Genomic DNA, 27865 nt, shown 5'->3' with positions numbered 1-27865 from the left:
GATATGGCTATTGCTGTGAATAACCCAAGATTTTTTTATCTAAGAATTTTCCATAATTATTTATGTATACAAGTTATATATATTGTATAATGTGCGTGATATTGCTTTATGGTCATATGGGATTTTATAAAGACATATTAAAATTAAGTGGTTGTTTTTCTAGTTGACTGTTCTAATATATTATTGAGTAGAAATGTTTTAAAAAAAATATATATATATTTTTTTTTATAATTTTTTCAAAATTTATAAACCTTTCCCAAATAAGGAAACACAATAGCAATAACTTACAGTATATCAGGTCAGACCTCATAGGTGGTACCGTTAAAATTACAGGCACAGTATCTATAAGGGGATTTAGTTATAATTAGAGATGAGCGAGTAGTATTCGATGGAGTAGGTATTCAATCGAATACTACGGTATTCGAAATATTCGTACTCTATCAAATACTACTCGCTATTCGAATGGAAAAATTTGATGCAGAACCAGCGTTGATTGGCAGAATGCTATACAGTGGGCTAATCAACGTTGGTTCTTCTCCTACTTTTAGAAGTCTTCTCCGTGCAGCTTCCCCGCGGCGTCTTCCAGCTCTGAATTCACTCTGCCAGGCATCGGGCCTGGGCAGAGCCGACTGCGCATGCCCGCGCTACAAGAAAATGGCCGCTTTGTCTGTAAGGGGTGTTTTCTCCACACCCAGATCTATTGGAGTTGTCACTAAAAACTGTAGCCAATTTTTCCTGTCAAGGATGTGAAAAGAGTTGTCCCATTGTGATGTGACCATTGTTTTGAGATATTGTATCCCAAATTGTCTATATGGAGCTAACCTGTGTTTCTTTTGTCCATTCCAGACTTTCAAGAGTTAAATTAGCATGTTGTGATATAGAGTTAAATTGGTTTCATAAAACTTGGAGTCCTAAACCAAATTTCAGTTGAGCTCAGACGGGGCCTGCAAACTGCAGCTCCATTATACAAATCTTTGGTATAGTCTCAATTTCCTTGGACTGGGCGCAAAAATATTGCAAGTTATAAGAATTAGTATATGTAGAATTGGGAAGGATTTATTTCTCCTGATGGGGCAATTGTCATCCACAACCTGTGTGTTTTTGTTTTGTTTTTTTGCTGTCCTTTGGATCAACATGGTTTATAATTTGAATTTATCAACTACAGTATATTACTATGTTTGTGTATATCTAACCAGTGATGGGGTCCGAGGCCAAGGGTTATCTGCCCAAGCACAAAGAAGACCACTGGAATAAGACATAGAAGATCTTAGAAGGATACTGCTGGGGCTGTCTCAACTGTGGAGGGGCTGTATCAACAAGGTGGAGAGACAAGGATAAGGGAGCCCAAGGAATTGGTTTCCCACAGCACCCTGGCAGAGTACAAGTATCTATGTACAATTCCAGATGCATCCTTTTAAGATCTAAGTGTGCTGGTTCTTGGTGTGATGCTGCTCCGGATGATGGCATGAGGCCTTGGAACGATAGACAGCAGCAGACTGAGCACCCCTTTACTTTGTTCATAGATAGATAGATAGATAGATAGATAGATAGATAGATAGATAGATAGGAGATAGATAGATAGATCGATAGATAATAGATAGATAGATAGATAGATAGATAGATAGATAAAGAGAAGACACAGACTTCAAGGCTCGAGTTTAGCAGGGCAGACTTCAAGAGCCTGAAGGCAAGGGTTAGCAGAATTCCATGGTGCAAAATTCTTAAGCACAAAAATGCACATGAAGGGTGGGAAATCTTCCGTAGGGAAATCATTAAAGCACAGGAACTAACAATACCTAGAAGGAAGAAAAATGGGAAGCACCTAAAAATATCAGGATGGATGACCAAAAAATTACATAACCTGCTAAAAAGGAAACATACAAAAAGTGGAAGATGGGAACTATACCTAAGGAAGAGTACACAGCAGTCTGCAGACTCTGCAAGACAAGCATCAAAGGAGCTAAGGCTGAACACGAATTGAAGCTTGCAAAAGAGGCAAAGAGTAAGGTAAAAGGATTTTGGGGATATGTTAAAAGCAAAAGAAAAGTGAAGGAGACCATTGGAGTCCTGAAGAATGACAAAGGAGAAACAGTTAACATGGTGGAACAGCAGTTGGAGCTACTAAATTCATATTTTGTATCCGTCTTCTCCCAAGAATCTAATGGAAATATCGACATTAATGGTGATGGAGATGAGGGGAAGGAGGACTCCAAGCTGACTATAAGCAAAGGTCTGGTAAGAGAGCAGTTAGCCAAGTTACAGGAAACCAAGTCCCCAGGACCAGATGATTTACACCCTAGAGTCCTGAAAGAGATAGCAGAGGAAATAACAGAACCCCTTGCTATAATCTTCGATAAGTCATGGGGAACAGGAGTGGTCCCTTTAGATTGGAAAAGGGCAAATGTTGTCCCCATCTACAAAAAGGGGAAAAGGGACGATCCAGGAAATTACAGGCCGGTAAGTCTGACCTCGATAGCAGGAAAAATCTTTGAGCAAATTGTCAAGGAACATTTACTTCGGTACCTGGATGGGAAGGCAATAATTAACCAGAGCCAGCACGGCTTTATGACCAATAAATCTTGTCAGACTAACCTGATTTCCTTCTACAACAAAATCACTGAATGGTTGGACCAAGGGAATGCCGTGGACATAGTATATCTTGACTTCAGTAAGGCATTTGATAAAGTATCACATAACCTTCTTATTGAAAAAATGATTAAGTATGGCTTTGACAAAAAATCAGTTAGGTGGATTCACAACTGGCTTAATGATCGGGCACAACGAGTAATACTAAATGGCTACACATCGAACTGGAAGAACGTCAAAAGCGGGGTGCCGCAGGGCTCTGTTCTGGGCCCAGTACTTTTTAATATCTTTATAAATGATCTGGACGATGGAATTATTGGGGAACTCATAAAATTTGCAGATGATACGAAGATAGGAGGAATAGCCAACACTAAAGAGGAGAGAAAGTGTATTCAAAAGGACTTAGACACACTGGAACAATGGGCTGAGGCCAACAAAATGGTATTTAACAGGGACAAATGCAAAGTTCTACATCTGGGTAACAGAAATGTAAAAAACATATATAGTATGGGAGGAATAGAACTAAGTGATAGCATAGGGGAAAAGGACTTGGGCATAATAGTAGATCACAAATTCAACATGAGCCAACAGTGCGGTGCTGCTGCAAAAAAGGCTAATAAAATTCTGGGTTGTATTAAGACAAGCATTGAATCTAGATGAAGAGAGGTCATTATTCCGCTGTACTCTTCCCTGGTCAGACCACACCTGGAATACTGTGTACAGTTCTGGGCGCCTCAATTCAAGAAAGACATCGATATATTGGAGCAAGTCCAGAGAAGAGCAACCAAAATGGTGGAAGGTCTGCAAACCATGTCCTATGAGGAGCGGCTAAAAGAACTGGGATTGTTTAGTTTGCAGAAGAGAAGGCTGAGGGGAGATTTAATAGCAGTCTACAAATATCTGAAAGGTAGTCACAGTGCAGAGGGATCTCCCCTATTCTCATTAGCACAAGGAAGTACAAGAAGCAATGGGATGAAACTAAAGGGAAAGAGATACAGATTAGACATTAGGAAAAACTTTCTGACAATGAGGGGAGTGAGAGAGTGGAATAGGCTGCCACGGGAGGTGGTGGGCGCTCCATCAATGGAAATCTTCAAGCGGAATCTGGATAAACATATAGCTGGGATGATTTAGGAAGACCTGCACTCGCAGGGGGTTGGACCCGATGGCCCTTGAGGTCCCTTCCAACTCTACCAAAAAAAAAAAAAGAAAAGAAAAAAAGATAGATAGGAGATGATAGATAGATAGATAGATAGATAGATAGATAATAGATAGATAGATAGATAGGAGATAGATAGATAGATAGATAGATAGATAGATAGATAGATAGATAGATAGGAGATAGATAGATAGATAGATAGATAGATAGATAGATAGATAGATAGATAGATAGGAGATAGTGTTACGGTTTCTCTACTTACCCCAACTGAATTCTAGAATTCTCTCAGTATCATGGCCAGGGAGCAAAGAGAAACACACAGGTTGGATTTCAAAATGGCTCTGGGGTTCTCTGAACCAAAACTTTATTTACTTAAAATGCAGAATACATATGTCACATAAAGTGATATCGATACAAGCCACATATGGGTGCACACGGTTTGCAGTTATTTGTGATTTATGTAAAGTGGAAAATAACAGGTATATTCTTCTTTTTCAAGCATATAATTTTATAATGACAGGTTGCCTCACAAATATTCCAAGAACCGCCAGTACTTCTCATCCTGTCCTTGTTTCTATAGACATTAAATTAAGAAAGAGACACGTTTCTTAATTTACCTTATGTCTGTCTGATCAGGCTGTTTACTCAGATAACTGTCAAAGTTCAAGTCTAACTCTAACAATAGATGGATAGATAGATAGATAGATAGATAGATAGATAGATAGATAGATAGATAGATAGATAGGAGATGGATAGATAGATAGATAGATAGATAGATAGATAGATAGATAGATAGGAGATAGATGATAGATAGATAGATAGATAGATAGATAGATAGATAGATAGGAGATGGATAGATAGATAGATAGATAGATAGATAGATAGGAGATAGATGATAGATAGATAGATAGATAGATAGATAGATAGGAGATATATACTGTTAGAGTTCTGTGCAACTGTTTTAAGGAGGTGTGGAAAAAATGCAGCAATATAAGAATGCTTAAAAAAATGCAGATATTAATATTTTATCATTGTCAATTAACCACATGCAAAGGGATGAACAAAGAGAATTCTAAAGTAAAGCAGTATTTGGGGTGGGTTTTGCCCTTTGGAGGAGGAGTCCTAGAAGTGAAGATACAGCCCCCACAGAGCCTTGATTTCAACATTATTCAGTCTGTCTGGGATGACATGAAGAGACAGATGGATTGGGGCAAGCCTACATCCCAGGAAGATCTGTGCTAAGTTCTCCAAGATGGTGGGAACAACCTCCTTTCTGAGCTCCTTCAAATACTGTCTACAAGTACCAGGAACAATTAATGGAAGGCGAAAAGCAAAGGTCACACAAAACAAAAAACTATTAACACTTCTATTTTTGACAGAATTCTTTGCAACTTTTTTTCCTTAATTTTGAGATATTTTGTCTCAAGACATGTCTACGTTTGGCTGCCTATTGGTTGTTCATTTCAGACTGTCAAGGATTTCGCTCACGTGAAATGAATTTGTCAGTAGCTAAGCTCTGGAGGATTATCGTATTTACTGTCACTTTGTGATCTAGCATTTCCTCTAGTGACCTCTGCACTATGGAACACGCTTTCTTCCTTCCCTCCGCAGTTATCAGCATGGATAACCTAGATGACAAACCTGTTTTAGAGAACAAATATTATACAGTCACATGACAAGCTGAGCTACTTAAAGTGCCTTATTTGGTATAAGACTAGTAAAACTTGTTTTCTAGTCACATGAGAATTCTTACTCTTTATCTATAGAAATGAGAGACTTGAAAACAAATAATGTAACCACATTCTTTTTTTTTTTCTTTATAAGAAGTTGATCATGTGACATTGGTTAGAAAGAATTCAGAATTTAAGATACAAAATACTGTATCTTGTATCCTGAAAAATCATTTTATTCCTCTCATTGACACAAAATGATTACATCAACTAACCCAGCACCACAAGGGCACCGTGATGGGCACCTCATCCACCCCACAAAGAGCAAATAGGATTATTTTTGCAATCATCCCATAAGAAATGTCCCAGACACCAACTGACTGCAAATCAAGTCAACTTTGCTGGACATTTGATATCCATTAGAGATGAACGAGTAGTTAAATACTCAATATTTGTTTCGAGTAGCCCCTCAATATTCGACTACTCGAATCGAATATCGAATCCTATTATAGTCTATGGGGGAAAATGCTCGTTTCAGGGGTAGGCAACATTCAATCAAAATGAGCTTACCAAGTCCACGAGTGAGGGTCGGGCTGGATTCTCTGAGAAGTCTTCTCCGCGCAGTGTTCCCTGCGTTGTCATCCGGCAATGAATTCACTCTGCTAGGCATCGGGCCTGGGCAGAGACGACTGCACATGCCCACAAAGCGGCCATTTTCTTGTAGCGCGGACATGCGCAGTCGGCTCTGCCCAGGCCCGATGCCTAGCAGAATGAATTCAGAGCCGGAAGACACCGCGAGAAGAAAACTTCTAAAGGTAGGAGAAGAACCAGCGTTGATTGGCCGACTGTATAGCATTCGGCCAATCAATGCTGGTTCTGCATCGAATTTTTCCATTTGAATAGCGAGTGGTACTCGATCGAGTACGAGTATTTCGAATACCATAGTATTCGATCAAATACCTACTCGATCGAATACTACTCGCTCATCTCTAATATCCATTATTGACTCAAAACCTTGGTCCATTGGGGAATTCTTTAGTACTATCACGGGCCAGTCCTACCCTAAGTGGTAGCATAAACCTTAATGCTGAGTGAAAGTATTGAATCTCTTAAGTGGAGTCTGTCACCAGAACCCAGCATAACAACCCAGCTTGGCAAATAGGTTACGATCACCTGAATCAGGTAGTGTTTTCCCCAGTTTCCAAGATATTATTGTTTATGCCAATATCCAAATGAGCTTTTGGATCAATGACGACGTTGCTGCTGAAATTTTTGGACCAATGGCAAAACCCTTTCTGCTCCAAAGAGCTCATTTGCGTATTAATGGAAGAGACAATACCCCGACAATGGAGTCAGTAATTCATGAGGGTAAATGACCATTTGATTCTGGTGACCCTAACCTATCTATCTCTGGGTCTGGGTTGATACACCGGGGTCCAGTGGTTGACTCGCTTTAGATATAGCATTAACTCCAAAAAAGGATGAAATTATTGAACTAGTAGCAGGAACTGATGTAATATTATAGAAAGCCAAAGAAAGGAGGGAAGAACTGATGTAATCCAGGGAAGAAAAATCTTATCTGTGCAGTTACATAATATTATAGACCTGCTCGAGTCAAATTACATGGATGAAGTCATCATAGGTGTACATATTAGCTCGGCGTTGGCAACACCCAGAACATTGATCATTCATAGAGAAAGAAGACTGAGGCTGTGCTCTATACAATCCATGGTATGTGATTTTGACCTTAGAATTTTTGAGATTCCATTGGGGGGGGGGGGGGATTAGAAGGTGAATGTTTATTATCTTTTTATTTTTAGCACCAAAACAAGGGATCACCGATAGACTTCACATGGTAAGCAACTGCCTTGGCTGTATAACTAGGATCAGTGCATTTCTATCGGATATCTCTGGTATCTATTAGAAGTGTTTGACTTCTAATATCTTTACACTGTGGCTATATGAAGGGAAACATTCTACTGGAAGTGATATTTTTTGGGAACACTTACATAGGATACTTTTCTGATACCTTAAAGTCAGCTGACTTTGTTACACGAGTCCCTGTGATAACACTGGAAGCCCTTCGGCTATCCTTATGAAGTAACTGCTTTTACTGCTTTTTATCTCAAATATGTCTAGAATGGAACTGATGTGACATGTATAGCTCCCCCAGTGGTTGTGTTGTGAATTGCAGCCTGTCAAGTATTTTTTTAACCCCTTCCCAACAACGGTATTTTTTGATTTTCGTTTTTGACTCTACCCCTTCCAAACCCCATAACTTTTTTTCACAATTTTCCACTCTCAGAGCCATATGAGCCTTAATGTTTGCAGGACAAATTTTTCTTCATTAATTATTCTGTACAATGTACTGGAAACCTGGGGAAAAAAAATCAGAATGGGGGGGGGGGGATTTGAAGAAAAACTGCATTTGTTTTTTTTAAATGTAGATTGTGAGCCCCATATAGAGCTCACAATGTACATTTTTCCCTATCAGTATGTCTTTTTTTTGGAATATGGGATGGAAATCCATGCAAACACGGGGAGAACATACAAACTCCTTGCAGATGGTTTTTTGCCCTTGGCGGGATTTGAACACCAGGACTCCAGCGCTGCAAGGCTGCAGTGCTAACCACTGAGCCACCATGTGGAAAAAAAAACTGCATTTGTGCGACTTTCTTATGGGCTTCGTTTTTACGGCGTTCACTGTGCAGCCAAAATGACATGTCCCCTGTATTCTGTGTTTCAGTATGATTCTGGGGATGCCAAATATATATGGTTTTATTTACATTTTAACCCCTTAATAAAAAGCCAAAACTGTGCCAAAATTATTTTAGTTCTACATTTTAGTTCTACCATTTTGAGGAATGTCTATTGCTTTGATCACTTTTTATTAAAATTTTTTTATCAGAGGCGACACAGTGAAAAAACGGCGGTCTGACACTTGACTTTTCCTGCTACGGCATTTAGAGTAAGGGAAAAATATTTTTTATAGATTTGTAGAGCGGACGTTTTCAGACACAGGGATACCTAACATGTATGTGTTTCACAGTATTTACATACTTTTATATGTGTTCTAGGGAAAGGAGGGTCATTTGAATTTGTATTTATTTATTTTTTTTAGTTGTTTTTTTTTTACTTTTTTTTAAAAAAACATTTATGCATTTATTAGACCCCTAGTGGTCTTGAACCCCAGGGGGTCTGATCACTAATGCAATGCATTACAATGCATTGCAAAATACTAGGGCATCTATTGCAGGCTACATAGAGTAGCCTGCAATAGAATCCAGTGAATGACAGGTCAAGGCTCCATGCTTCACAGGGCTCCCCGCTGTCATAGCAACATGATCCCAGATCCGGACCTTGCACCTATGCACCATCGGGAAAATGGCCTCGGTCAGCTTTGACCAAGGTGCCGGAGGGGTTAATGTCTTCAGGCAGATGTTGCGAGGCAAATCTGGCTGAAAAATGAGCATGTTGCTGCTTTTTTCCAGAAAAAAGAACTGACCAGCTCCCATTGACCTGACCAAAATCTTTGACCAAAATACCCCATGTGAACTCATCCTGAGCCCTCGTTCACATCAGCGTTTGGATTCCATCCGGGGGAGTCCGCATGTGGACCCCCTCAAACGGAATACCAAACGGAAGTGCAAGTGCTGGTTCAGTAAAATCACATGGACCCCATAGACTATAATGGGTCCCATGTGCTTACTGCCAGATCTCCGCACGGAACATGCGATGTGGACAGGAAAGTAGTTCACCATCTACTTTCCTTTCTACATGATTTGTGCAGGCAGTGCACAGCAAGCACACAAACCCCCTTATAGTCTATGGGGTCCATGTGCTTTTAAAGCACAGTGCTTGCAATTTCGTTTGTATTCCATTCAGGGGGTCTCCATGTGGGCTCTCCCCGGACGGAATACAAAAGCAGATGTGAACTAACCCTTACTCTGTTTACTTTTAACACCGCTAGTACACAGAATCAGGTAATGAATCAATTAACCAGCTGACAGGAGAATCCTAAACCACCCCTCCCTTCTCCATAGAGCTCTAGGTATGAGGCTCAATACAGAGTGAATAATATTATGTAAACAAACGGTCAGATTGACAAAAAGGTGGGGGAGAGCATCCGGTCTCTTTAATGAGATATCATTTCATTTCTGACAAGTTGTTTATAACTGGAGGTACATCTTAGCCCTTTCCCGATATCCACCGCCTTGTAAAGGCTCCCCGGCCGGTCTGCATTCACTTTCTTTTTCTGCAAAAGAAATGATGATTTTTTTGCAATGCAGTAGCATTGTAATGCATTGCATTAGTGATCAGACCCCCTGGGGTTCAACACTGCTAGGAAGTCTAATAAATGCAAAAAAAAAAAAAAAGTAAAAAAAATATAATTTTTTTAAAAAAGTACTAAAAATTCAAATCACCCCCTTTCCCTAAAACACATATAAAAGTAGTTACATACTGTGAAATACATACACATTAGGTCTCCCCGTGTCCAAATCGGCCGCTCTACAAATCTATAAAAATATTTTTCCTGTTCGGTAAATGCCGTAGCGGGAAAAATAGTAGAAAATGCCAAACCGCTGTTTTTTCACTGTTTTGATTCTGATAAAAATTTGAATAAAAAGTGATCAAAGCAATAACATTTCCCAAAAATGGTAGAACTAAAAAGTACACTCGGCCCCGCAAAAAAAGACGCCCTATGCATCCCCATACACGGACATATAAAAAAGTTACGGCTGTCTGAATATGGTGACTTTTACAAAAAAAATTTAACAGTTTTGGATTTTTTTAAAGAGGTTAAAATGTAAATAAAACCATATAAATTTGGTATCCCTGGAACCGTACTGAAACACAGAATATAGGGGACATGTCATTTTGGCTGCACAGTGAACGCCGTAAAACCAAAGCCCGTAAGAAATTCGCAGAAATTCACTTTTTATTCAAATTCACCCCATTCTGAATTTTTTTCCAGCTTTCCAGTAAATTATACCGAATAATTAATGGCGGCATCATGAAGAAAAATTTGTTCCGCAAAGGCTCTGGGAGCGGAGAAATAAAAAAGTTATGGGGTTTAGAAGGAGGGGATTCAAAAACGAAAAATGAAAATCAAAAAAGTTTGCTCCAACTGTATATTTGAGTTGTCACTTACTGGATTGTGTTCCATGGGCATCTCCAAAAAAAATCAGCAGAACCAGGTTGCCAAGTGAGCAAAGACTAGGACCTGCAAAGCGGTAAACATAGTAAAGGGTAAGGCATGGGCTAAAGTGCAGGTTGGAGAGATAGTTGTCATGACTGCATGCATTCCTATAAGTCTGTATCTCACCACATAGTGTGCCGACATGAGAAGATAATTAGAGATGAGCGAACAGTGTTCTATTGAACACATGTTCGATCGGATATCAGGGTGTTCGCCATGTTCGAATCGAATCGAACACCACGTGGTAAAGTGCGCCAAAATTCGATTCCCCTCCCACCTTCCCTGGCGCCTTTTTTGCACCAATAACAGCGCAGGGGAGGTGGGACAGGAACTACGACACTGGGGGCATTGAAAAAAATTGGAAAAAGTCATTGGCTGCCGAAATCAGGTGACCTCCATTTTAGACGAATAGTGGATTTCAAATCCGGGTCATATGAGAATGTGAACTTTGTGACTATGAGACAGGGATAGCTGTACAGGCAGGGATAGCTAGGGATAACCTTTATTTAGGGGGGAATGTTATTAAAAATAACTTTTTGGGGCTCTATCGGGTGTGTAATTGTGATTTTTGTGAGATAAACTTTTTCCCATAGGGATGCATTGGCCAGCGCTGATTGGCCGAATTCCGTACTCTGGCCAATCAGTGCTGGCCAATGCATTCTATTAGCTTGATGAAGCAGAGTGTGCACAAGGGTTCAAGCGCACCCTCGGCTCTGATGTAGCAGAGCCGAGGCTGCACAAGGGTTCAAGCGCACCCTCGGCTCTGATGTAGGAGAGCCGAGGGTGCACTTGAACCCTTGTGCACCCTCAGCTCTGCTACATCAGAGCCGAGGGTGCGCTTGAACCCTTGTGCACACTCTGCTTCATCAAGCTAATAGAATGCATTGGCCAGCGCTGATTGGCCAATGTATTCTATTAGCCTGATGAAGTAGAGCTGAATGTGTGTGCTAAGCACACACATTCAGCTCTACTTCATCGGGCTAATAGAATGCATTGGCCAGCGCTGATTGGCCAGAGTACGGAACTCGACCAATCAGCGCTGGCTCTGCTGGAGGAGGCGGAGTCTAAGATCGCTCCACACCAGTCTCCATTCAGGTCCGACCTTAGACTCCGCCTCCTCCGGCAGAGCCAGCGCTGATTGGCCGAAGGCTGGCCAATGCATTCCTATGCGAATGCAGAGACTTAGCAGTGCTGAGTCAGTTTTGCTCAACTACACATCTGATGCACACTCGGCACTGCTACATCAGATGTAGCAATCTGATGTAGCAGAGCCGAGGGTGCACTAGAACCCCTGTGCAAACTCAGTTCACGCTAATAGAATGCATTGGCCAGCGCTGATTGGCCAATGCATTCTATTAGCCCGATGAAGTAGAGCTGAATGTGTGTGCTAAGCACACACATTCAGCACTGCTTCATCACGCCAATACAATGCATTAGCCAGTGCTGATTGGCCAGAGTACGGAATTCGGCCAATCAGCGCTGGCTCTGCTGGAGGAGGCGGAGTCTAAGGTCGGACCTGAATGGAGACTGGTGTGGAGCGATCTTAGACTCCGCCTCCTCCAGCAGAGCCAGCGCTGATTGGTCGAGTTCCGTACTCTGGCCAATCAGCGCTGGCCAATGCATTCTATTAGCCCGATGAAGTAGAGCTGAATGTGTGTGCTTAGCACACACATTCAGCTCTACTTCATCAGGCTAATAGAATACATTGGCCAATCAGCGCTGGCCAATGCATTCTATTAGCTTGATGAAGCAGAGTGTGCACAAGGGTTCAAGCGCACCCTCGGCTCTGATGTAGCAGAGCCGAGGCTGCACAAGGGTTCAAGTGCACCCTCGGCTCTCCTACATCAGAGCCGAGGGTGCGCTTGAACCCTTGTGCAGCCTCGGCTCTGCTACATCAGAGCCGAGGGTGCGCTTGAACCCTTGTGCACACTCTGCTTCATCAAGCTAATAGAATGCATTGGCCAGCACTGATTGGCCAGAGTACGGAATTCGGCCAATCAGCGCTGGCCAATGCATTCTATTAGCCCGATGAAGTAGAGCTGAATGTGTGTGCTAAGCACACACATTCAGCACTGCTTCATCACGCCAATACAATGCATTAGCCAGTGCTGATTGGCCAGAGTACGGAATTCGGCCAATCAGCGCTGGCTCTGCTGGAGGAGGCGGAGTCTAAGATCGCTCCACACCAGTCTCCATTCAGGTCCGACCTTAGACTCCGCCTCCTCCAGCAGAGCCAGCGCTGATTGGCCGAATTCCGTACTCTGGCCAATCAGCACTGGCTAATGCATTGTATTGGCTTGATGAAGCAGTGCTGAATGTGTGTGCTTAGCACACACATTCAGCTCTACTTCATCGGGCTAATAGAATGCATTGGCCAATCAGCGCTGGCCAATGCATTCTATTAGCGTGAACTGAGTTTGCACAGGGGTTCTAGTGCACCCTCGGCTCTGCTACATCAGATTGCTACATCTGATGTAGCAGTGCCGAGTGTGCATCAGATGTGTAGTTGAGCAAAACTGACTCAGCACTGCTAAGTCTGCATTCGCATAGGAATGCATTGGCCAGCCTTCGGCCAATCAGCGCTGGCTCTGCCGGAGGAGGCGGAGTCTAAGGTCGGACCTGAATGGAGACTGGTGTGGAGCGATCTTAGACTCCGCCTCCTCCAGCAGAGCCAGCGCTGATTGGCCGAATTCCGTACTCTGGCCAATCAGCACTGGCTAATGCATTGTATTGGCTTGATGAAGCAGTGCTGAATGTGTGTGCTTAGCACACACATTCAGCTCTACTTCATCGGGCTAATAGAATGCATTGGCCAGCGCTGATTGGCCGAATTCCGTACTCTGGCCAATCAGCACTGGCTAATGCATTGTATTGGCTTGATGAAGCAGTGCTGAATGTGTGTGCTTAGCACACACATTCAGCTCTACTTCATCGGGCTAATAGAATGCATTGGCCAATCAGCGCTGGCCAATGCATTCTATTAGCGTGAACTGAGTTTGCACAGGGGTTCTAGTGCACCCTCGGCTCTGCTACATCAGATTGCTACATCTGATGTAGCAGTGCCGAGTGTGCATCAGATGTGTAGTTGAGCAAAACTGACTCAGCACTGCTAAGTCTGCATTCGCATAGGAATGCATTGGCCAGCCTTCGGCCAATCAGCGCTGGCTCTGCCGGAGGAGGCGGAGTCTAAGGTCGGACCTGAATGGAGACTGGTGTGGAGCTATCTTAGACTCCGCCTCCTCCAGCAGAGCCAGCGCTGATTGGTCGAGTTCCGTACTCTGGCCAATCAGCACTGGCCAATGCATTTCTATGGGGAAAAGTTAGCTTGCGAAAATCGCAAACTGACAGGGATTTCCATGAAATAAAGTGACTTTTATGCCCCCAGACATGCTTCCCCTGCTGTCCCAGTGTCATTCCAGGGTGTTGGTATCATTTCCTGGGGTGTCATAGTGGACTTGGTGACCCTCCAGACACGAATTTGGGTTTCCCCCTTAACGAGTTTATGTTCCCCATAGACTATAATGGGGTTCGAAACCCATTCGAACACTCGAACAGTGAGCGGCTGTTCGAATCGAATTTCGAACCTCGAACATTTTAGTGTTCGCTCATCTCTAAAGATAATACATGCTCACAGGCAACACGCAGGTCTTGTTTGGACTGGTTTATGTCTAACACAGGTACAAATGCTTGTAGGTTTCTCCTGCCTCTCCTGCCTCTCCTGCCTCTCCTGCCAGTGTTCTGGCGTGCAAGATATGAATAGTCACAAATATGGGTTTGTCCTGCGACAGTAAGTTACCCCCTACCTGCCGAATAAAGCTGATTAAGCATTTGGCTATCTCCAGCAGTCCCCATTCAAATGAATGTAGTGGCACGTATTTTACAACCAGGCAGCCTGACCACTCTGGTTCTCTTGATCTGTGGGGGTCTCAGCAGTTTGGACCCACACCCATATGACAAAGGCTGATTATCCGATGCAGCAATTACACTGACAGCTTTTTATTTCACCACATAATCCCTGATGATGATGCAGACATTGCAGCTTCACCTCCCTCCTCCCCTTCTGTCTATAGTAAATATTGCAAATGTCACAGAGCATGCCCACAACTCTCCCCTATAGAAGGCAATGGGGGGAATGTATCAAGCCTCCTGCATTTTTCCTCTGCAAGTATTCCTAAATAAAAATGCACCTAGGAAGATGAAAAAGAAAACAAACCCTGGTTTAGTAGATTTCTGAGTGCATCACATGATGCCATGCACATTTTTTGAAGATGGAGTATGATCCACTGTAATAAAGGGTAAAGTTTAGAGATGAGCGAATAGTATTCAAAACTATAGTTTTGAATACCTCGCTCCATAGGAATGAATGGAAGCGGCCGGCGCGCGGCCAGTGCGCGGCCGGCGCTTAACCCCCTGCTGTTCATCCACTTCCATTCATTCCTATGGGAGCGAGGTATTCAAAACTATGTTTCAAATACTATTCGAATCAACTCTAGTAAAGTTCTTAGATTGTGCTCCTAATCTCAGTGTTTACCTTTTATTTCATAGGTTTTCCAGTCATGTTCCCCATGGACCCCGTTTCGATTTTACTCTTCGTCGCTGTCTTCTTAATTATGGTCAATGTGTTGAACAGCAGAAAAAATGACAAGTTCCGGAATTTTCCTCCAGGACCTAAACCCTTACCAATCCTTGGGAATATGCACATGATCGACATATTAAAGCCACATAAAACCTTTGTAGAGGTAATGACAATTCAGAAAGAATTCCCAACAAATCATACAATCTCCAACAATCAGGCTTTGAGTTGGATTTCTCCATAAAGTTTATGAAATTATGTTCGGCTGTAGGAAGAAGTTTTATGGTGATGTTTTTGTGGAAGTTTTTGGTTGTGCCATTTGGCCTTTTTCTTGTATTTTGATATCTCTTAGAAGTTATTACTAGAGATGAGTGAGTAGTACTCGATCGAGTACCACTCGCTATTCGAATGGATAAGTTCGAAGCAGAATCAGCATTGATTGGCCAAATACTATACAGTCGGCCAATCAACGCTGGTTCTTCTCCTACCTTTAGAAGTTTTCTCCGTGCAGCTTCCCCGCGGCGTCTTCCGGCTCTGAATTCACTCTGCCAGGCATCGGGCCTGGGCAGAGCCGACTGTGCATTTCCGCTTTTAGTGCGGGCATGCACAGTCGGCTCTGCCCAGTCCTGATGCCTGGCAGAGTGAATTCAGAGCCGGAAGACGCCATGGGGACGCTGCACGGAGAAGACTTCTCGGAGGATCCAGCCCGACCCTCACTCGTAGACTTGGTAAGTATAATTTGATCAAACGTTGCCTACCCCTGAAAGGAGCATTTTTCCCCCATAGACTATAATAGGGTTCGATATTCGATTTGAGTAGTCGAATATTGAGGGGCTACTCGAAACGAATATCGAACCTCGAACATTTTACTGTTCGCTCATCTCTAGTTATTAATAGAGATGAGAGAATAATATTCGATCGAGTAGGTATTCGGTCGAATACTATGGTATTCAAAATACTTGTACTTAGTCGAATACCACATGATAATTGCCTTTTACATTTACCGCGTGGTATTCGACCAAGCACGAGTATTTCGAATACCGTAGTATTCAATCAAATACCTACTCGATCGAATACTACTCGCTCATCTCTACTTATTGCTATTCAAGTTAGAAGGTTCCACAACATTGTCCAATTCAAAGGAATTAAGCTAACTGCAGTTGCCTGCACACCCAGTGACCAAGGGAAATTTTGAAAGAAAAATGGTCCTAAATCAGCCTTGCGGCACCTTTAGTCTCAGAAATGATAGGGGTTTCAGAGATTGGACCTCCGTTATTTGTGTATTGATGACATGTCCTAACCATATACCATCACTTTACAACCACTTCAGAAGTAGTCTCTCAAATCAATGGTTTGTATAATACAGTCAGGACAGATCCTCAAGAGCAAGAGACACTTTTTGTATCCACTTGTCACCCTGGCCAAGAGACAAGGATCTGGAGCAGAAGGTCACCTTCTATTATTCAGCTAAACCCAACATTTTGGGAAAAATTCTTGCAAACCAAGCTTGCTAGTAAGCTGTTCATTAGAGATGAGCGAGTAGTATTCGATTGAGTAGGTATTTGATCGAATACTACGGTATTCGAAATACTCGTACTCGATCGAGTACCACTCACTATTCGAATGTAAAAGTTTGATGCAGAACCAGCATTGATTGGCCAAATGCTATACAGTCGGCCAATCAACGCTGGTTCTTCTCTTACCTTTAGAAGTCTTCTCGTGCAGTGTCCCCGCAGCGTCTTCCGGCTCTGAATTCACTCTGCCAGGCATCAGGCCTGGGCAGAGCTGACTGCTCATGCTCACTTGTAGTGCGGACATGAGCAGTCGGCTCTGCCCAGGCCCGATGCCTGGCAGAGTGAATTCAGACGCTGGGGACGCTGCACAGAGAAGACTTCTCGGAGGATCCAGCCCGACCCTCACTCATGGACTTGGTAAGTATAATTTGATTGAACGTTGCCTACCCCTGAAACGAGCATTTTCCCCCCATAGACTATAACAGGGTTCAATATTCGATTCGAGTAGTCGAATATTGAGGGGCTACTCGAAACAAATATCGAACCTCAAACATTTTACTGTTCGCTCATCTCTACTATTCATCCATCCAACAGCATGTTATCATTGGTCTAATGTGGTAAAGCATAACATTCCTACCAAGTATAAGAGGATGGTTGTTCCATCTGGTGGATATCCAAAGCCATTGGGTTAGCTGGTTAACTGTCCAATGTTGGCTTGAGTATATGGATATCATGATAAAAATTTGCCCTTCAGGGGCAGAGTATTTAAGAGATTTGTAAGTTTCACCTTTTTGTTTCTGTTTAACTCTTTGTTGTTCTTTTAGATGTCAAAGAAGCATGGCACAGTGTTTACCCTCCATTTGGGACAGATGAAGTTTGTTGTCCTATGTGGTTACGAGACAATAAAAGATGCCCTGATCAACCATGCCGAGGATTTTGCCGGAAGACCAGATTCACCAATAGCCTCTCAAACATCACAAGGATATGGTAAGTATATCTTTCTCTATGTATTATCAATTGAAAGGTCATTTCTTATAAATATCACTGTCTGGTGTATACGGGTAAATATTTTGGCTGGCAAATAAAGGGCCACAAATGTGCCTGCAGATTTTATGTGGGTGCAGAACCAGATGCTGTTTTATAGGCTTCATACCAGGAATTTGCTTTTACGAAATTTCTGCTTCTACAATAGTTAAGATGATCAGTCCTTACAAGACTTTTTTGCCTGTGATTGGTTTGTCTTGGGGCCCTCTTAAGAATAGCATGATGACTTAGGCAAAAACGCTAGGTTAACTGAAACAGAATCCTCACATTTAAGATATCAAGTTTGGAGATTAAAACAGTCCTACAAAAGACAGAAGACTTAGCAGTAACAAGGACCTATCAAGATCTTCCAATGAAGGCCCAGACTTAGCAGTAACACATCATTACTAGGCACACACGAATTGGTTCGTAACAAATTGCCATCCATAACCTACTATTGTACCTTGGGGTCTATTTAGACTCAAGAGTATAATAAGCACCATACTCACCTCTCCCCAAAGTCGGGTAAGACCGGCGAAACGTGCGTTGTTTATATTGGAATGGTAAATGGTAGATTGAAGTCTGTACAGACTGAACAAGTCGTGAATGTTGAGCTTGATGGACTGACCTTTTGAGTTTTATTTAGGTGTTATCTTTTCTCATGGAGATAACTGGAAAGTGATGAGAAAATTCACTCTGTCAACTTTAAGAGATTTTGGTATGGGAAAGAAGTCGATAGAAAATAAGATCAGTGAAGAATGTGAAAACCTGATGCAGACCTTTAGATCTCATGGAGGTAAGGTCATAAAAATATCAAAAAACGAGAGAGACTTTTGACCACAACAGCTTATGATCTAAACAATATTGCAACAAGATGATCATTGTTAGACCAATAAAGATACCACCAGTCACTAGAATGGGGAGTCCCAGTCCACTATCCCACCAGGTAATGCATCTGTTATTGTGAGGTTATTAGTGGCTGCATCCTCACAATCTTCATTTACCACAATCTCAATGATAGTCACCTTCCCTCACCTCTTCTGGACTCCCGTTTGGTGTCCAGCGCTCCTTAGCAGGCAACTTCAGTCCTCTTTTGACCTATTCTGGGCTCGGGTGACATCAGTGGTCAAAGGGGATTACTGAGGCCTGTGATTGGGTCTCATCCATGTGTTGCCTGTGTGTCAGCCGTGCCGTTCAATCAGGGCTGGTGGCTAGCACACGTATGTGTGGAATCGGTCAAAGAGATGTTTGGAAACCGTCAATAAGTAGACCCAGTAGAGAAAACAAGGAGAATTTATTTAATGTGAAGTTTTGTTCAGTAGCTTACAAATGTACCTTGAAAGATTTACAAAAAATTTTTTTGCGTGGCTGCCCATTCACTTTGAAGTCGGCCATGCTAAATAATTTACGTAGTATGAAATAAACATTCATTTAGTACAACGAACATTTGTTTGGCCAAGGCTACATCTATACATTGAATGTAATGGATGATAGAGAGCTTATAGATGTTATTAGGACAGCAATGTTCTCCCTTATCTACTGGGCTCGTGAGCAGTTGTACAGTTCGCACATATGGTATGGTGAACCATAATTAACACTGGGGGCACCACCATCAATTAATATCTTTTCTCTACTAAACAATGTCTCTGTATCTCCACAAGTGTAAATCTTTGACCACATCTTTGACTTTCAGGAAAACCCTTTGATAACCAGGCCATCATGAATACTGCAGTAGTCAACATCATCGTGTCCATCCTGCTGGACCAGAGATTTGAGTATGATGATCCTATAATACTGAGGCTCATAAGTTTAGTTAATGAAAATATAACGATCTTGGAAAATCTTATGGTCAAGGTAAGTTTTTCTAAACATAATATCAGATTAGTATTTTACTGGAACAGAGAAGGCGACCCCTTATGTGATTTAGCTGTGCAAACTGCAGCCTTTTTTAAGATGACCGGCTGTCTGGTTCAGAGCTCCATTTTGTTGAAAAGTTGTAGCCACTCCAGCTTCATGGAAATCACTCCATTGTAGTACATCGGTCAGCTCTTGCATAACTTCACCAATAATACAATCTTCCTTTGCAACTCACCTCCTTTACTTATGACACAACTTATATACCCACCAAGCCAACCCACAATATGTCACTTCCTTCATGGGCTATGTGCTGCTGATGTCAAAGGTAGGAGGTGTTCATAATAACGGGACTCAATTGTGTATTATATTACATTGACTTGACATTGTTATTGTTATTTTTCTCTTCAGCTGTATAACAGTTATCCCACTCTGATCGGCTGGCTACCTGGAAGCCACAGAAAAATAGCTGCAAATTACATAGAAATGCGAGACTTTGTCATGGCCACATTTGTCAAACAGAAAAGAGATATCGATGTGAACAATCAAAGAAGCCTCATTGATGTTTTCCTGGCCAAGCAACAAGAGGTAGCTACAATATTGTCAAACTTAAGGGACAAACTCACCTTCAGGCCCCAGAGTATAATAGGTGGAAGCCTGGCGGAATAGGTGGAATCTTTCCATGTGCCCCCACAAAGTATAATCCTCCTACAGTCACCCGTACATTATATGCCCCCACATTATAATGTTCCCTTCCAACTGCTCCACAGTATTAAGTCCCTCTCCTGGTGCCCCAGTTTAAACTGGTGGAAACTAGAGGGGACATGAAACTAGGACAGCTGGAGGGGGACATTAAACAGTGGGGGTAGTTGGAGGGGGCAATAAATTGACAGCTGGAGCGGGACATGAAACTGGGAGCAACTAGAGGGGGACATTAAAACCGGGAAGCTGGAAGCAGACATTAAACCGTTGGGGTACCTGGAGGGTGACATTAAACTGGGGGCAACTAGAGGCAGACAGGTCCCCCTCCAACTTCCTCCACGGTTTAATGCCCCCTCAAGTTGTCCCCAGTTTAATGTCCCCCCAGTTTAAGTGCCCTCTTCATCTACCCGCATTTCATGTCCCCCCCTCCATCTCTCCCCCAGTTTCATGCCCCCCCCCCCCTCCATCTGCCATCTCTGCCCTAGTATAACATTCCCCTTCCATCTCTGCCCCTAGGTTACTGAGACACACACACAGACAGACACATACATACAGACACACATATAGACACACACAGACACATACAGACAGACAGACACATATAGACACACACACACACATACAGACAGACAAGAATCTCATCTTTCATATGGCACCAGAACCACTATTTTAGATATATTGGTCTGTGTAACAATTGTCTAACTACAGTTATTCTTCTTTATATTATTAAGGGAAAAACTGAATCAGAGTTGTATTATCATGACAAAAACCTGGGCACACTATTGATTGACTTATTTTCTGCTGGAATGGAGACCACTTCAACCACACTAAGATGGGGATTGGTATTAATGATGAAATATCCTGAAATACAAAGTAAGAAAATGCCGGATCCTAAATGTAACAATATTATAATTTTAGTCCAATTCTATAGCTAAATCATAGAAGGCATCATAGATAACGTGATTATATTATCTGGTTGGGTATTTATAAGCACCTTGGTAAAGAAGTAAAATATTTTGGCATATATTTATACTAATGAATATGTTTTTATTGTCAGGGTCTGGGGTTGCTAGGTGGGGGTGGCATAGACACACAAGTCCAAAACAAAGGTAGAGTTTTATTTTCACTCAAAAAGGTAGTGCAGAAACAAAAGGAAACAATACAAAAATAACTCCCTGCCCGGCTAGGCTCTAACTCAACATAGGTTAAGTCACCTATAATAGCAGACTCAGTAGTAAATTGCAACAACCAGGACAGCTCCAACAGTGTGACCTTCTTGCTGGCTCTCCAGCCAAGCTCTGTCCACAGTGTTGCTGCTAGAGCAACTTCTTAAACCTCCTTGACGAGGAAAACTCTCAGCAGCTGAGTTGCTGCAAAAACATCCACAAAGTGTGGACTGGAGGGAAGTGGAATGACAGGTTCCACTGCCAACCTACCTGCCATTCCTTAAAATCCAGCCCAATAAACAGAACTCTGAAATAACACTCAGAAGCCTGAGTTATCTGCTGAGAACCATTCTTTCTGGAGTTTTTCATCTCGCCCACCTGAGTAGTCTGGGTGAAATGTACACCCCCTCCGTGATCTGACCAGCCATCGGCTTACAATATGCATTACATATGTAATATGTATCAATATATTATATTATTAATATCTGGGTTAGTTACGTATTTTTAACTAGTAATAATTGTGTTTGTGGTACCGTGATGGGTACGTCAATTACCCCAGAATATTATAACTTGATATAGTATACCTGAATTCATTGGGAATCCATTTTTTATCAAGTTGTTACAAGATATTCATGCACAAAAGTTGTAACTCGTATTATATTTGTATATTGTAGTTTTACCTCCAAACTTCTAAATATCTTACTCTTACTGACAGAAAAAGTTCAGAATGAGATTGAAAGTGTTATTGGATCTGCTCAACCAAAAGCAGAACATAGGAAACAAATGCCATATACTGATGCCGTCATCCACGAAATTCAACGATTTGGTGACATCATACCTGGAAACCTCCCACATTCAACAGTGAGAGACATAACCTTCAGGGGTTATTCTCTACCCAAGGTAATGATATTTATGGTACTTTATCAGATAGCATGTTCATGTGCTTAGTAATGCTTGAAGTTCTAAAAAATTGACTTTGTTTTGAACTTTTCTAACCATTTGTTAGTCACTAAAAGTTTAAAAGAGTATCAGCAAACAAATAATATCCATGATATACAATTATACAATTGCATTCCTTGAGTTTTAAAGTTAAAAAAAACATGACTTCCAAGGATGTGGCCTAGCTATGCATGTAATAAGCAGCAATAAGTAAAATCTCCCTCAACAAAATAAGTGACACCAAACTCTTCTTATTACTACCCACAAGATGCACACACTCCCCAAGAAAACCTCATCCTCTATGGAACTTCCAAAAAGCAGAAGAAAAATTCAGGAATTGGGGGCAGAAAGCCTCACAATGGCCCTGCCACACCTTTACTATGGCATGGGTGCCCATATACTTTACATAGTTGCTGCCTCCAACTCAAGAACATCCACCGAATCCGCTCCTTCCTCACCCCTGAAATGACTAAGAAGCTCATCCAGGCCCTCATAATCTCCTGCCTTTATTACTGCAACACCTTTCTCCATGGAGTCCCAGAAATCACCCTCACCCCCCTCCAGTCCACCTTAAACTGCGCTGCTCGCTTAATTCACCTCCCCCCCGATCTTCATCGGCTGCTCCCCTCTGCCAGTCCCTCCATTGGCTACCTATAGCCCAGCAAATTGAATTCAAGCTACTAACGCTAACATACAAAGCCATCCACAACCTGTCCCCTCCATATATATCTGACCTCATCTCCCGCTACCTGCCCACATGTAACCTCAGATCCTCCAATGACCTCCTACTCCACTCTGCTCTCATCCGCTCCTCACACAACCACCTCCAAGATTTCTCCTGTACATCCCCATACTCTGGAACTCCTTATCAAGACACATAAGACTGATCCCTACAATCACAGGCTTCAAGAAGGCCTAAAACCTCCAATAACACTATCACCTCACTGCCATCTGTACAGTCTCCCCCTCTCCTTCTGTCTCTACCCCCCTTCCCCCATAGATTGTAAGCCCTCGCGGGCAGGGCCCTCTACCCCACTGTGCCAGTCGGTCATTGTTAGTATTATATCTACCTGTATATTTTGTGTATTGTATGTAACCCCCAAATGTAAAGCACCATGGAATTAATATAATAATGTACAGCACCATGGAATTAATGGTGCTATATAAATAAATAATAATAATAATAATAATAATAATAATAATAATAATAATAATAATAATAAAAAATAATAATAATAATACCAAAAGTTCAATTGGTTACATGTATGGGGTTCATATTAGGGCTGACTTTTGTAACAAGGAGAAAAGTTTTTGTCCAAAGGTTTGTTTTGGATAGAAAATGTTCATCACTAAACAGAAGTGTATTAGACTTTGTAGTCTTCAGACCCCAATGAATAATAGGGGGAGGACAAGCTGAGGTGCAAAAACATAAACAGTTAAATCAGAGGAGAACCTGCCTGCGAACTACAGAAAGCCCCCCCCCCCCGGAGGAGGGGGCGGGGCGGAGCACGAAGGGGGTGGGGCGAAGCAAAGGGGTGGGGCTTAAAGGCAGGGAGATGAGGGGAGGGGAGGCTGCTGGAGCAGCGCTGCTTCAACGGCCTCCCCTATCCACCGCTCGGTGCTAAGCCAGTCCAGGACAGCTTGTCCTGGACTGGCTTAGGTAATCAAAAATGCCGCCCTCCTTGGGGCCCTGATATAGCGCCGCCTGAAGCGGTCGCTTCAGGTCGCCTCATGGGAGGTACGGCGCTGAGTTAAACTCACCTCTCCTGGGCATCTTTGCAGAATTTGGCAAACTTTCTTTGCATCCTCTGGCATCCTGGGTGACCTTAAGTGCCAAAATAATAGGGATCATCAATTCTCAAACTGCATAAAATCAACCAAGAGGCCAGAAGAGGACTGCAAGGGAGTGCCAGGCCCTGCAAGGATGCCCATGATAGGTGAGGAAAGGTGAGTATAACTGTTATGTTTCCATTCCTCACTGGGTTCCTGCTTATAACCTGTAGTCTGAAGAGACTCTATAGTATGATAATAGTATGACATAGTATGATTCACTTCCAGTATTTGGGTGATGAACTCCCAAAATGTGGGGTTTGTACAAACCTGAAACTTTTGGGAAATTTGGGTTGAATTCAGTTTGCTCATCTCTAGCTTTCCTGTTGTGTGTTCATTAGATGATCAGGACATATCTTTATCCCATTGGTCGAAACCATTTGGGTTCCTAGGCTATGAAGCAGTCATATATGGTAGAAGGAGTTGGTCACTTTATATAATTACATTTTTCATAGAAAGGTCCCCTGAAAATAAAGGTCCCAGTGATCAGTTGTATTTGGTGGTAGAAGGTAGCAGTAGGTATTCACCTGCGGTGCCACTACTGGAGAATAGAAGCATTACATGTTGTCTATTGAAATCAATGGATCACCCATGTAATATACTTACTGCATGTATAACACTATGTGTAGCCAATCTTTGTTATACATAGTTACATAGTAGATGAGGTTGGATGAAGACATCAGTCCATCAAGTCCAACCTATAACCCTACAATCCCTACAGTGTTGATCCAGAGGAGGGAAAAAAAAAACCTTGATACATTCCACATTTCTATTCATACATTGTATTTTTACACTAGGGCACGATTGTTATCCCAGTACTACACTCTGTGCTTAAAGATGGAGCTTGCTTTGAAAAACCAGAAGAGTTTTATCCAGAACACTTTCTTGATTTGGAAGGAAAATTCAAGAAGAACGAAGCCTTCATTCCATTCTCACTAGGTAAGGAAGAGAGACCATTACAGAAATGGTCTCGTTTTAACAAAAGTATGAAATTCTACTATATAAACGTAACATGGTAATGAATATGTCAGTTCTTAAAGGCATTCTACTACACGTAGGAATAGCTTTAAGAAAGCCTATTCTTCTCCTACCTTTAGATGTCTTCTCCGCGCCACCGTTTGGTAGAAACCTGTTTTCTTCGGTATGCAAATGAGTTCTCTCGCAGCACTGGGGGTGGTCCTCAGCGCTCAAACAGCACTGGCGGCGTCCCCAATGCTGCGAGAGAACTCTCCAGCGATACCTCCATCTTTTTCTGGAACGGCCTCTTCACGCGTCTTCTTCCGGCCTTGGCTTTAAACTTCTACGTATGCGCAAATCGGCTCTGCTGTCGGGCTTCGGGCAGAGCTGACTGCGTATGCCCGCCTGGTGTAAGCGGCCACAAGAAAGTGGCCGATTTAGTCTATTATTATATTATTTGATTTTCTGCATCAAAGAATACACAAAAGGATCCTTTGAGACCGGTCCTCTTGGCAGTACATGTCCAGATATTTGTAGCATGGGATAATTAGCATTTCAGAGCAATATTGTTTTGTGATATTGTGTCACAAAATGATAAACTATGTGTCTATATGTGGCCACCTGGTGGTTTTGTTCTGGAATGCAATTTTCAAAGTTTTGCATGCGAATTTGAGGTTTGATGAAAAATTGGTGCTAAGTTATAAGTGGACACATCTGTATTAGAGATGAGCGAGTAGTTAAATACTCGATATTCGATATTTGTTTCGAGTAGTCCCTCAATATTCGACTACTCGAATCGAATATCGAACCCTATTATAGTCTATGGGGGGGAAAATGCTCGTTTCAGGGGTAGGCAACATTCAATCAAACTGAACTTACCAAGTCCACGAGTGAGGGTCGGGCTGGATTCTCCGAGAAGTCTTCTCCGCGCAGCGTCCCAGCGGCGTCTTCCAGCTCTGAATTCACTCTGCCAGGCACTGGGCCTGGGCAGAGCTGACTGAACATGCCCGCACTACAAGAACATGGCCGCTTACAGTCAAAGCGGCCATTTTCTTGTAGCGTGGGCATGCGCAGTCAGCTCTACCCAGGCCCGATGCCTGGCAGAGTGAATTCAGAGCCGGAAGACGCCGCGGGGACGCTGCGCGGAGAAAACTTTTAAAGGTAGGAGAAGAACCAGCGTTGATTGGCCGACTGTATAGCATTCGGCCAATCAACGCTGGTTCTGCATCGAATCTTTCCATTCGAATAGCGAGTGGTACTCGATCGAATACGAGTATTTCGAATACCTTAGTATTCGATCGAATACCTACTCGATCGAATACTACTCGCTCATCTCTAATCTGTATATATTAATAATGTCTGCCTTAGAATCTATATATGACCAGAGTTTCTCCATAACTAGAGTGTCACCATACCCATACCCAGAGCGTACCCATAACCAAAGCAAGAGTGTCCCCATTAGACAGGACATTGTTTAGTGATAATATTAGTCCATAATACCGCAGAAAACATGGACACTAGGTAAAAAATACTGAAGCCAACCATGTTCAGCTCTGGGTTCATTGAAAAAGACCATTGCTTCCAGCATTTGCAGAATTCTTCACAATGTCTATTTCTATTTTCAGGTAAGAGAAGTTGCGCCGGTGAGACCCTGGCAAAAATGGAGCTCTTCCTGTTCTTCACAACCCTCCTACAGAACTTCACATTCAAGGCCCCACCAGGCGCAGCCCTGGACCTCACTCCTGCTATGGGGTTCACGAACGCCCCATTAGCTCATAAAATCTGTGCAATCCCTCGCAGATGAGAGATATCTAATGCAACAGGACTTCTTTCTTATTTGCTCATGTGTATATAATGTGTGTGATATTGGATTAGAAGCCTGAAAATAAAATATTTGTTATAAATTAAATAAAAATTTTAATTTAAAAGAGAAAAAAAAAAGTAATTGACAGCCCCACACACATTTGTTGCAATGTCATATAGAGTAGTTCATGGTTGAAGGCTAGCCATAAAAAGTGGAGTAAAAGTTGTATGTAAATAGGAGCCATATTTTATCTTTAGGCGCTGCTTCTTCTTTTCAACGGCTTTCAGTTCATGAATCTGGCCAGCAGGGGCGCTATGAGTAACTGATAATAAAACACACAATGATCTAGTGGAAGAAGGGAAAAGTCTGGTTTTGAATACACTTTTCAATGCTATCTATTTAAAGGGACACTCCATTTTTTTCTCGATTATACTGTAACCATCCTACCTCTACGTATCAAAATAAGTCGGACACTTTTATCAGCTTTATTTCATAAGAATATGCATTTATAATGGTCTTGTGAGTACAAGGTGACTACCAGCTCTGTGTATATGTTTCAGTGACCACAGGGTAGTCACTAAGGATGAATGAAGCTGTTCGTAATAAACCACTTTCGACTAAAATTTTGCAAATATTATTTTCTAATAAAACCAAAGATTTTTTGATATTGCGGATGAATGCACAAGTGTCCGCTGCCATGCGTAACATGAGGAGGAAGAGCATAGAAATGGAGGATAATATGGGGCAACACGGTGGCTCAGTGGTTAGCACTGCAGCCTTGCAGCGCTGGAGTCCTGGTGTTCAAATCCCGCCAGGAACAACATCTGCAAGGAGTTTGTATGTTCTCCCCGTGTTTGCGTGGATTTCCTCACATTCTACAAAGACATA

At 42.3% G+C, this 27865-nt stretch overlaps 1 protein-coding gene across 1 annotated transcript; it reads left to right on the top strand.

The window, feature by feature from the left end:
- The first annotated feature begins 7084 nt into the window (after positions 1 to 7084).
- Positions 7085 to 26977, top strand: LOC142198288 (cytochrome P450 2K1-like). Its single transcript, XM_075269259.1, has 10 exons — positions 7085 to 7146; positions 15161 to 15354; positions 17527 to 17689; positions 18372 to 18521; positions 19419 to 19579; positions 19991 to 20167; positions 21013 to 21154; positions 22163 to 22347; positions 25014 to 25155; positions 26799 to 26977. Exons 2-10 carry the CDS (start codon positions 15172 to 15174, stop codon positions 26975 to 26977), a joined length of 1482 nt encoding a protein of 493 aa, XP_075125360.1. The 5' UTR covers positions 7085 to 7146; positions 15161 to 15171.
- The last annotated feature ends 888 nt before the right edge of the window (positions 26978 to 27865 follow it).

This window comes from Leptodactylus fuscus, chromosome 3, assembly GCF_031893055.1.
Source record: "Leptodactylus fuscus isolate aLepFus1 chromosome 3, aLepFus1.hap2, whole genome shotgun sequence".
In the NCBI taxonomy this organism is placed as follows: Eukaryota; Metazoa; Chordata; class Amphibia; order Anura; family Leptodactylidae; genus Leptodactylus; species Leptodactylus fuscus.
The sequence above is the reverse complement of the archived record's forward strand: the minus strand, read 5'-3'. Positions and strand labels throughout refer to the sequence as shown.